An 11,350-nucleotide genomic window follows, 5' to 3' on the forward strand; every position below is an offset into this window, starting at 1 on the left:
ACGTGGGTTTTACAGCTTTTTTTTTTTCTTTTTTTTGTAAAAATGTTTATTTAAACCTTTTTTTAATTTTTTTCCTTTTACAACAATAAAATATTGCGTCAATATAAACCCCTTGACTAAAACTGGTCGACAACCAAACGTTACAGCGAGTCGTGTGTTTCGTTATTATTTTTTGTTCCGACAACCATTTAGGCTTTTTTTTTTCTTTCGGAAACGTTTTTTTTCTCTCTTTTTTTTTTTTTAAACATAATGCGGAATTTATTGAAAATAAATAATTGTTGGCAACTGCAATAGGCAATTTTGGATAAAATAGTTGAAAAAAGCAACCTTTAATGAAAATAGCGTTTATTATACATCAGTTACTAAATGAATAAACTAAATGATCTTTCTTTAAATTAATAACTTCCAAAAAACGTTTAATATACAAAACTGTACAGTTATAAAGTCGGCAGAAATAGGCAGGTCCTCAGTGTCGAGTTTTTTTGTTTTTCTTTTTTCTTTTTTTTTTTTTAGCGCTTACTGAAAAATACTTGAAAAATATAAATGTCGAAAGGAAAAAATCTGAGCGCCGGGGAGGGAGAAGGGCTGCGCCGGGAACCGCGGAGCGGGGTGCGGATGCGGTGCGGGCCGGGGGGTGGGGGGGGGGGCCCGGCCCGGCCCTGCCCGGCGGCCCCGAGCCAGCCCGGCCGCGGGGGGTGCGGGGACGGCGGGTGAGCTGGGCCGTGCCCCGCACACGCACCCACGCAGCGGTTCTCCTTCGTGCGTGGGCGCCGCACACGCCGCCCGTGTGCACGGCACAGCCACGGCCGGGCGGAGGGGAGGGGGCGGTTACAGCTCAGCACTTCCCTGTGCCGAAAAAATGGTGATTTTTTAGCATTTTAGGGATTTTTTTCTTTTTGTTTTTCTCCCTGTTCGTTTTGGGTTTTGTTGTTTTGTTGTTGTTTGGGTTTGGGGTTTTTTTTGTTGTTTTTTGTTTGTTTTTTTTTAATGAAAGCTTTTCAACAAATCCAGCATCTCCCTGTGACGCGGAAATAAGCTCAGCATGAACCAAACGCGGGCGTTTTCTGTCCCCTTCCCTCCCCCCGCCCCGAAATCCGTGAGACACCTCATTCCTCTTCACCATCGAAACAAAATACAGAGAAACTGATTTCCGAAGCCAAAGCGCAGAAGTATAAAGGTGTTTTACTACAGACCTCTCAGTCTGGCGCTGATCAAAAAGCCCAACTCATCTTCGGAAAGGAAAAGACTGGCAAATGCCACGATTTTGTTTGTAATGCTTAATTTCGGATAAATCTCTTAGAAATAATAATTGCATTTTTTTTTCCCTTGGAGAAGAGGGGGGAGGTCAGGACTGTAACCCGACCGTTTGACGGTGCTGGGAAGTTCTTGAAGAGAAAAGCTGCAACAAATAAGCCTGTTCTTCACAGCCGTGCGTGCGGCAGCCGGGTGCGCGGGGCTCCGCGGGCGCGGAGGGAGCCCCGTCCCCTGGGGGGGGCGATAGGGCCGCGGCCACCCTGCCCCGTCCCCGCTGGGTGACTGCCGGTGCGTGGGGAAGGGAGAAACGTTTTGACTGATCAATTCGATACAAATTAGGTCACAAATATTGTGTACAGTTTGTAGTAAAACACCTCAGACATTTAAAAACGCTATATAAGTCTTTAAAAATGCAAAACTAGTCTATTGTAAAACAGATTCACCTGAAATACAGCTGATATAACCAAGGCGCTGGAAGGTTATTCATAGGCACACATCTGTCTTTCCTTTTCTGTCGGTTTTTTTCTTTCTTTTTTTTTTTTTCTCGTGGGTTTTCGTTTGTGGGTTGGTGGTGATGGGGTTTTTTCTCCCCCCCCCCTTTTTTTTTTTTCCTTCGTCCTAGCGGAGACCGAAACCAAACCTTGTCTGCGAGTAAACACCGTGTACCGATCGGCAGAAAGGTCGGAGAGAGGAAAAACTCTATTGCCCAGGCGGCGAGCGGGGAGCCCCGGCCCCGCGTCGGCCGCCCCTCGGGAAGCCCAAGCCGGCGCCCGGCGGCGCTGCCCGCAGTGCTGCCCGCAGTCCTGCCCGCCCCCCCGGTGCCCGCCGGGCCGCGGTCAGAGGTCGTGGCAGGCCGTGTCCGTTTTCACGCCGTGGGAGTACACCTCGTGCTGCGGCTGCTCGCCCGGCGGCGTCATGCGCTTCTCCTTCTGCCGCCGGTTGCAGAACCAGACCCGCACCACCTCCTTCTCCAGCTGCAGGCTGTCTGCCAGCGAGGAGATCTCCTGGGCGGCCGGCTTGGGACACTTGAGAAAGTGCGTTTCCAGCACGCCCTTGACACTCACCTCGATGGAGGTCCGCTTCTTCCTCTTCCTCCCCTGCGCCGCGATCTTGTCGATGCTGGTGGGGCTGCCGGTGGAGGAGTCGGCCTCCTCCAGCCACTTGTTCAGCAGCGGCTTCAGCTTGCACATGTTCTTGAAGCTGAGCTGCAGGGCCTCGAAGCGGCAGATGGTGGTCTGCGAGAAGACGTTGCCGTAGAGGGTCCCCAGGGCCAAGCCCACGTCGGCCTGGGTGAAGCCCAGCTTGATGCGCCGCTGCTTGAACTGCTTGGCGAACTGCTCCAGCTCGTCCGAGGTCGGCGTCTCCTCGTCCGAGTGGTCCTGGCAGTGGTGCCCGCCCAGCTCGCCGTGCTCGCCGCCGGCCTCGCCGCGCAGCCCCGGGTGCAAGCCCTGCGCGGCGGCGGCGGCGGGCGGCGGGGTGAGCCCGCCGTGCTCCAGCATGCCGCCCACCGCGAAGCCGGCCTGCGAGTAGACGTTGAGGGGCTGCCCGGCCGCGGCGGCGGCCGGGGGGGCCAGCGAGGCGCTGTGGGCCGGGCTGGCGCCCCAGGCGCTGGGGTGGTTGGCGTGGGGCGAGTGGTGGGAGACGTGGGGCGAGCGATGGTGGATGATGGCGCCCAGCTGCAGGTCCTCGCGGCCCGGCTTGACGTCGGGCTGCTCCAGCGGGCCGCCGGCCAGCGCCGAGGGCCAGGGCCCGCCGTCGCTCAGGCTGGTCACCCAGTGGTGCCCCAGCGGGTGCCCATTGCCGGGGACGCCCTGCAGGTACTCGCTCTGCAGCAGCTTCTGCGGGTTGCGGAAGGGGCTCCCCTGCTGCATGCCCGCGCCGTCCGCATGGGCGAGCGAGCCGGAGCCGAGCAGGCTGTAGGGGTTGGAGGCGGCTGTGGCCATGGCCGCCGCGCAGCCCCCACGAGTTATACTGTGGCGGCGCCGCCGCTTCAGCCTTTGACATCCACCGGCACGGCGGCCCGGGCAGCGGCCGAGCGCCGACTGGCAGCCGCGCCGCCCAATGGGGGCGCGCCGCCGGCGGGGCCGCGCCTCGCAGGCCAATGGCAGGGGCGGGGAGGCCGGCCGCGGGGCCGGGGGCGGGGCGAGGGCCGGGCGCCGCGCGGGCCCGAGGCAGGAAGTGAATCACTCCGCCGGCACCGGGGGCCGGGCGTGAGGCGGCCCCGCTGCTTAACTCCTTCCGCGCCGCGCTCCGCGCCGGACGGGGAGGGAGGGGAGGACGCGGGGCACGGCTTAAATGGGGAGCGATTAGCGCCGGTGGAGCGCGCGGCAGAGGTTAAACGGCGGCGGACCGGCGGCAGCGCTGCGGGACCACCCCGGCGCGGACCGGCTTCCGACGCGCCCCTAGGGCCCTCGCAGCCCCCCGGGCCGGGCGGGCTCTGCCGCTGGGTGCGCGCTGCCCGCTCTGCTCCTCCGCGCTGGCGGCTGCCGCTGCGCTGCCGCCCCGAGCCGCGCCACTCCCGCCTGCCCCGGGCCGGGCGCTCCCGCCGGGGAGCAAAAAGTTAAAAAACAACCAAACGTCAAAAAACAAAGCCCCAAACCCCAAACAAACAAAACCCTCAAATAATAAAAAAACACCCCCAAAAGGCGCTTTCCGGCCTCCGCGCCAGTAAGAACCCCTCGAAGTTCGCGATAGGCAGCGCCCGGGCGCGGTGCGCTCCCGCCGTGCGGTGGGGGGGGGGGGGGAGACTCCCACCCCCAACCGGGAAAAATGGGAAAATAAAGGGGGAAAAGGCGCGTGCGGTCCCCAGCCCCCCCTCTCCCCGCGCGGGGGCCGGCGGGGGGGAGCGGTGTGCCCCCCGGCTGGCCCGGGCCCGGCGGGCAGAGCCCCCAGCCCCGGCGGGGCCCCTCGGCGGCGGGGAACGGCGGGGAGCGGCGGAGCCCGGTACCGCCGAACCGCTCCCGAGTTAAAAAATGACCTTTCCCTGCATAATTTTGGAGGTAACCTAGCTGCGTAATTATATTTGCACTTACAGAAGACTGCATCAGAGTTCCCTTATTGGTTTGAAATTCCATTAAATATATTGCAAGAGCTCCTAGGTTAAGCTTGATTTAAATTTGCATACATTTTCATATATTTAGCAGAAATAAAAGAAGGCTTGCAGCTACCAGAAAGTCATTAAGGCATTAGTTTCTCTGAGAAGACAGATCTGAAGAAAATTCAAGAAAATGAGAAAATAGATATAAATAAGGTGAGCGCTCCTCCGATTCCTTTATAGCCGGGTGGCATCTCTTGCCTCATTATAATAATAATAATCGCAATAATTTCTCGCCGGGGCTCGGGCAGGGCGCAGCGTGCGAGAGGGGGCAAAGGCAGGGCTGGCTGGTAGCGCGCGGTGTGTGGCTGGAGGCAGGTCGCGATATATCGGGGAGGCTGCGGGTCCCCGGGCGCGTCCCCGACGGGCGGCCGCTGCGCTGCGCACCCGCGCCCGGCTCCGCGCCCTGCCCGCAGCCCCGCGGGCAACTTGGGAAAAGAAATAACAAAAAAATAAAGTTTGCAGGTAGCGGGGGGAAGCGGTTTGTGTGCGAGGGGCGGTGGGGAGCGGGCGGGGGGGTCAGCGGGGGGGTCAGGGCATGGAAAACGTCTCCGGGAGAGACCGGTGCGGCGGGCAGCACCGCGGCCGGGCCCGCCGGCGGCGCGGGGGAAGGCGGGCAGGGCAGGGAAGGAGTTATATTAGCAGCCCGCTTGCTTTTTTTTTTTTCCGCCTTTCTTTCCTTTTTTTTTTTTCCTCCCCTCTCTCCGCCTTCACAAGCTTCTCGAAATAAATATCACCGGAGCCGGCGGAAGAAAAGGGGGGGGGGGGGGGGGGGAAATCCGCGCTGTATAAAAACGTAACTAAATTATTTAAAATTAATTTGCACTTTAACTTCCGAAACAATTTTTCAAATCCCATTGCCCGTGAAAATAGATGTTCAGATCCGCCGTTTAATTAAGGCAGAGTCTCTAGCAGGGAAATAAAACCCCGAACGTCCCATTTTAATATTTGTTGCAAATGTATCTAAGGCAGAGCCCGGCTCCGCGGCACTCCGCTCCTGACGGAGGAGACTCTCATCTCGCCTATGGGAGAGTATGGAGTATTTTATAGTGTTTTTATCTGCATATAGTTAAATCTTCTTGCTGTTCTAACTAATCTGCTGGAGAGGGTTTCTTTAGCTCTTTCCTGTCAGTCTAACTTCCCAAGTGTAACAGATGCCGCTCTCAAGCGGTCCTTTCTGCTGCTTTTCTTTATTCAGCCTCGCATATTTCTCCCCATGATCTGGGTTTCCATAGAGAGAGGAATAAAAGGGGGACCATGGCCACAAATCCCCTGCCCCATGCAGAATAAAAGAGCCTTATTCAATAGACGACCCCGTCTGGACATGGGAGAAAAATAAGTACATGCAAAGCTACTGTTGCAAGAATTTGTAACTTATTTTTCATAGACTGAAATCCATTAAAGTTTTTTTTTTTTAAAAAAGAAGTTTCTGGGTTTGAGCTGGGCGCTCCAGCCCCCTGGCTCTGGGTGCCTCGGCGCTGGACGGACCCGCGTTTCCCCAACAAATAACTCCCTTTAATATCTATTTTTTTCCCCTGCTAAATCTTTGGCATGAAAAAGGTCGCACAATAGCCGAAGGCAGCCTACCGTCTTGGGGCAGCTAGAAGTCGCTATAGAGAAAAACCCCCGCTTGGAAGCGGAGGGGCTGTAATTGTCTGCAGTTCCCTTCGCCCGGCGGAGGCACCGGCGGGACCGGCAGTTTCGGGGGGTCACCCGGTGCGCGGCTCGGACGTCCCCTCGCCGCGGCGGCGGGCGGAGGGCAGGCGGCGGCACCGGAGCGGAGCCGGCGGGGCGGCGGGCGGGGGCGGCAGGGCAGGGGGGCTCCGGCCGCTCCGGTACCGCACCCGCGGGTCCCCCGAGCTGCCCCGCGGGGAGCCCGCCTGCCTCTGCCTATAGGCTCCATAGGCGCCTCGATAGGTAGGGACCGGAGAGAGCCAGCCCAGAAGCGGGAGGAACGGGTTTATTATGATCGTGGCAGAGCGGCTTTTATTATATTTTAGAGATTTTTTTTTTCTCTCTCTCTCTCATTGTTCGTCTGCGGGAGGAGAGGAAGGAAAAAAAAAGGTCTAAAAGGGGTTCGTTTTGATTGTGTTTAATACAGCATGAAGCTCGGAGCGGTAAGCTGTGGCTCGGTGTCATGACCTCTATATTGAAAACTTCACCTTCAACACAAGTTCACTTTAGAGACAGGACGAGTTAGATTGCGCTTGGTGGGAACAAGTGCAAATTTAAAAACAGAGTCAATCATAACGGGGGTGGGGGTTGGGAAAGGGCAATTTAACCGTTTCTGAAGCCAGGAGTTAAGGTTTTCATTGTGTACATCGAGGCGCTGGTACTAACGCTGAAGCCCAGCCACCCATCCGTTCAGCAGGCAGGGCTGAGAAACCGGCTCCTGGATCTCCGGAGATGCTTTGTGAAAACCTAACCTGCTTGGGGGAAGGTTAGGAGGAAAAGAGGAATTTACAGAGTATTAGCAGAAATTAGCCAATACCGACACAAGCTCAATTAGTTCCTTTTTTTTTTTTTTTTTTTTTTTTTTTTTTTTTTTGGTCTCTGTTGGCTGCTCTTGAACGTGAGTAAATGCAGGGAGAGAGGAGGGAGAGCCACACTCCCATCTTAGAGCCACAGCCAGGAGATGGACTGACAGATTGCAAATTAAAATAGTCCTAATGTAAGAATGAATGCAGCCCCCCCAAATCTCTCCGAGCACCAGCCCGTTAGTAATAAGCCCGGCACGGAGGGAGCGTTGCTGCGGCTGGGCTGGTCCTGCACCCGGAGAAAGGCTAGGGAGGGACAATAAAGCCAGTCCCGGGCAGAGAAAATCACAAGGTAAATAGCATTTGTATTCTAACTGCTGCGGTTTCCAAAGCGTTTGGAGCGACTTCTCGCTCCTCTGCTCGAATCGCCTATTATTACTATTATTTTATTGTTATTATTAGTAGTAGTAGTACTACTACTATTATTATTATTATTACTACTACTACTACTAATCTTCTTTTCCACGTTGTTAATGTTTGAAAAATGTACTTGCTGGAAAAAAAAAATGATGTCGTTCATTTGTGCACTACCACGTCATGATCAAGTCACCGTTATTTTGTAGCTGGGTTGGTTTGTAGCAGGTATTGTCTGGAACATTTGGTTGATTTGCAGTCGACAGGAAAAAAAAAATTAAAAATTAAATTCCAGGAAGTCTCACCAAAGTGCACATTTTGACTGTGGGAGCGATCTTGCCGTTTATTAAATGCACGTACGGAACCGTCGGGCGTTGTTGTGCTTCACGGGGAAGCGTGGCCGGGAAAGGCGGCGGCGCGGGGCTGCGGCGGTGCCGTGGGAGGTCACGGGGGAGTTACCGGGGCTGCACCACGATGCGGATCGCTTCCTTTCTACGTAGGCACTTTCCTCACCGTGCCATCCAGACAGGCGTGATGACAAGAATGATCTTGTTTCATCCCGGACCGAAATCCCGTGTGGGGTTGGTTTTTTGCTTGTTTGGGTTTTGGTTTTTTTTGGTTTGGGTTTGTTGGGTTTTTTTTTGCCGCCCCCGCGGCCTTCAAGTGTGTTGCCCCCCACCCCAGCGCAGGCAAACGGGGGCGAGGCGGCCGGTGAGGGCCAGCCCTGGGCGGGGGCGACGGAGTCCCGCTCCCCTTCCAAACCAGAGGCCATCCTGCCTGTATTTTTTAGAAATCATTCAAACACAATTCCTGAACGGACAGATTCCTGCTCAGACGTATTTAGAGGGAAGCGGGTTGGATTTGAAAACGCGCTAACCTGGTGCTATTTAACCTCTGCTGACTAATGAGACAAACAGCTGTGTTCTTTGGGTGGCAGCTACCTGCATCGCTGTTTGTTAGCTCTCTGAACAATTTCAACGCAGGGTTTGCTTTTGTTTGTTTTATGGTTGTTGGTTTGTGGGGGTTTTTTCTTCTTTTAAACGTTACGCTTTCCCAGCTTTAGCCTTCAGCCTGCAAAGCATCCAGCGATGCTCCTTGATCCTGCGGAGGGATCTAAACGCCTCCTGCCTTTCGCAGCGCCTCGTCATTCCCAGATTTACATTTGTAAATACGTAGATGGTACTGCTACTTCTTCCTTTTCTCACCGACGAAACGTTTACAGCTCGGTGGAAAGTTTACTCCCCGTTTCATCCGGATGGCGCCAATCAAAGCTGTTAAAAAACCTGAACTTTCAGGCCAGGCTGCCTTGCGGGAAGGTGTTTCCCTGGGGAATTGCTCTTGGAAAACGTCGAGGGGTAGGGGGCTCGGCTGCGCCAGGCGGGACCATGCCCGCGCCGGTGGGTGCTTTGCCGCAGCCCCCCCGCCCGCCGCTGGGGTCTTGCGTGGGGCCGCCGGTGGCGCAGCCTGAGCCTGGCAGGGCGGCTCGGCGGGGCCCACGCCGCAGACAAAGGCTTTGCCCACGGCCAGAGCTTGGACCCTCCCCGGGAAGCCCCCTCATCCCGAGGCTTGGCCCGGCTGGGTGGTGGAGGGCTGGGACCCCAGGCACCCCGTCACCCAGCCAGGGCGAACCTCGGGATGGGGGTGCTCTGCGCACCCCGGGTGGGTAGGTGATGCTGGAGCGGGGACCCCCCGCCCCCCCCTCCTCCCCTCCTTGTGCTTCCATTTGCCTCGGCTTCGCCGCCCCCCAGCCCCTGCAGAAAGAGCTGCTGGGGCTGAGCCCTCCCCAGCCATTCTCCCCCAGGTCCCTTGGCATCTCCTGGCACCTTCCCCCCCGCCCCGGCCGGGAGGAGGCCGGTTAAAGCCCCGGGGGGCTGCAACACCCCTTCCTGGGCGGGGGAGCCGCAAGCAGCCCCGGCACAGCGGGGGAGAAGTTCACGGGAAGGCGGGTGGGCAATAAATCAGCGCAGGTCCCCGGGAGACATGGAAGCGCACACGGACAAGTCGCCATGGGAGGGAGAGAAGCAGCCCCTCGGCTGCGCCGCCTGCGAGAAATAAATAAGAATAAATCCCAGTCGGGGGGGAGGGGGCTGCGGCCGAGCACCGGGGGGCAGCGGGGCGGGGAGCGCCCGGTGCCGGCCCGCTCCCCCGGGAGCGCTGGGGCAGAACCGAGGAAACGCGCTCTGCAAACTTTTAATGAAATCACGGGCGGTATCGATTTTATTTGGTGGTTTTTTTTGTTTTTTTTTTTTTGTGCTTCAGTAATTGGAAAGTGTCCCCTTTGGGCGTGGGGGTGGAGGGCAGAAGGGAGCGGCGCAGCGCCGGCTCTATCGCGCGTTGACTTATTTCGCGTTTTAGAAAACAAACGCCGCGCCCGAGGGTCCTCCAGGGAGCGAGAGGACCCCGGGGGGCTTGAGCCAGCCAGGGAAGCCGGGGGTTTAGCCACGCAGGAGCTGCAGGTACCGGTTTGTAGGCCCTTGCCTGCGCCCCTGGGAAGGCGCCCTGGCCGGGGGTCGGTGCCCGGCTGCGACTCCCGCATCCCGGAGCGGAGCCCGGGGGGAGCCAGCTCTGCCCCCCGGACAATCCGTTCCCGAAGTGCCACATCCCAGCGTTTCCTATCTGCCGCTTCTCCAAACTGTTTAGAAATTACTAGTAGCGGATAAGTAAATTGCAAGTAAACCTAGTGAATTAGGATGATTCTCTATCAGTTTAATTTATGTTTTATAGTTAGTTTAGCCTTCTGATTTGATTGCCTTAGTAATGTGAATTGCCTACAGCTGCTGATGATACAGCTTTAATTCTGTTTTAAAGGTCATGTAAACATGTGCCTGTAGCATAAGGAATGCAAATTCAATTCCCTTTTAATGCTTCCTCACATTCACTTCACAGCCTTCACCTAGAAAATTAGCAGGATTTAATAGAAAACTGTTGGAATGTTGTGATTTCATTAAAAGCCCCTCTCCCCCCCAGGCGTGGCTCTCCCCGGGCCACCCCACGCCCGTGACGCGGACACGGCTGCGCTCCCACACCCGTTTTGGTGGAGATGGAGGCGGTCCCGGCCCCGGGACGGAGTCACCCTCTGCACCTCGGAGCTTTGTGTGGCTGCAGGTAAACAACACACGGCTGGACAACCCGGTGTAGCTGCAGGTAAACAACACGCGGCTGGATAACCCGGCGCCACCGCGAGTTGCCCCCCCGAGGAGCATCACGCAGGTGTACACCTATATGTTAGGCTACCGCACAGCCGCGTCTTTCCCCTACGTCACGGTGAAAGAGGATGCTTGCGAAGAGAAACCGGGGGAAAATACTGGGTTTCGGATGAGGTGGGCTGCAGATGTTCTCCGCATCAGCGGGAGGAGAGGCTGTGCCGAGATGCCAAGGTGATAGGCTTAAATGCAAGACGCCTGCGCCTTGAAGACAGACGACTGCAAATTAAATTTTAAACACAGCCAGCCCCGAGTTCACGAGAGATTGCTTCACCTACTGTACTCAAGAGAGAAAAAAAAAAAACAACCCAAAAAGGAAGAGCCCTTCCCACCCCTCCAAATACCCCCTTCCCCCTGTTTCAAAGGTTTTTAGTGAAGTTGCTGGGAAGTTTAGCCTTTGAACGGACAGGCTGTAACGGGAAGTTTAGCCTTTGAACGGACAGGCTGTAACGAGTGGGGAAGAGCGTCAAAAAGAGAGTCTGGCGACGCTTTGAAAGGGAGCGAGCTGCGGCAGCAAAGCCAACAAGGGTGGAGGCGGTTTCGGTGGCCTCCTCCTCCCCCGGGGACCCGGCGGCACCGCTCGTCCCGGGGAGCCCGCACTGTGCCCCAGGGGAGCCCGCACCGCACCGCGCCCAGGGGACACTGCCCCACTCCCCCTGGGGACGCCTTGCGCTGCGACAGCCGTGTGGCAGAAGGTAATCCCCCTGCTGTTGGTGATGGGGAGTTTCCCTGCTCTCGGGGGTGCTGGTGCGGTCCCCGAGCACCTCCCACGGCTGGCGGAGTGCGGGCAGCATCCCCCCACCCCTGCCTCCCCCCCGCCCCCGTACCGGGGCCGCCCTGCCACCCTGCTCCCCACTTGCTGGGAAAATTCACCCGCGGGTCCCCCACGGAGGCTGAAGGAGCTGAGA

The 11,350-nt window shown here is 56.9% G+C and overlaps 1 protein-coding gene across 1 annotated transcript; it reads right to left on the minus strand.

Moving 5' to 3' along the window:
- Positions 1 to 229: 229 nt before the first annotated feature.
- Positions 230 to 3,290, minus strand: POU3F4 (POU class 3 homeobox 4). Its single transcript, XM_013305612.3, has one exon. The coding sequence runs from the start codon at positions 3,195 to 3,197 to the stop codon at positions 2,091 to 2,093; it is 1,107 nt and encodes a 368-aa protein (XP_013161066.3). The 5' UTR covers positions 3,198 to 3,290; the 3' UTR covers positions 230 to 2,090.
- Positions 3,291 to 11,350: the final 8,060 nt, after the last annotated feature.

Source organism: Falco peregrinus, chromosome 13 (genome assembly GCF_023634155.1).
Source record: "Falco peregrinus isolate bFalPer1 chromosome 13, bFalPer1.pri, whole genome shotgun sequence".
Classification (NCBI taxonomy): domain Eukaryota; kingdom Metazoa; phylum Chordata; class Aves; order Falconiformes; family Falconidae; genus Falco; species Falco peregrinus.

Coding starts and splice junctions, on each gene's coding strand:
- POU3F4 (XM_013305612.3), bottom strand. CDS start 3,197: ATGGCCACAGCCGCCTCCAACCCCTACAGCCTGCTCGGCTCCGGCTCG.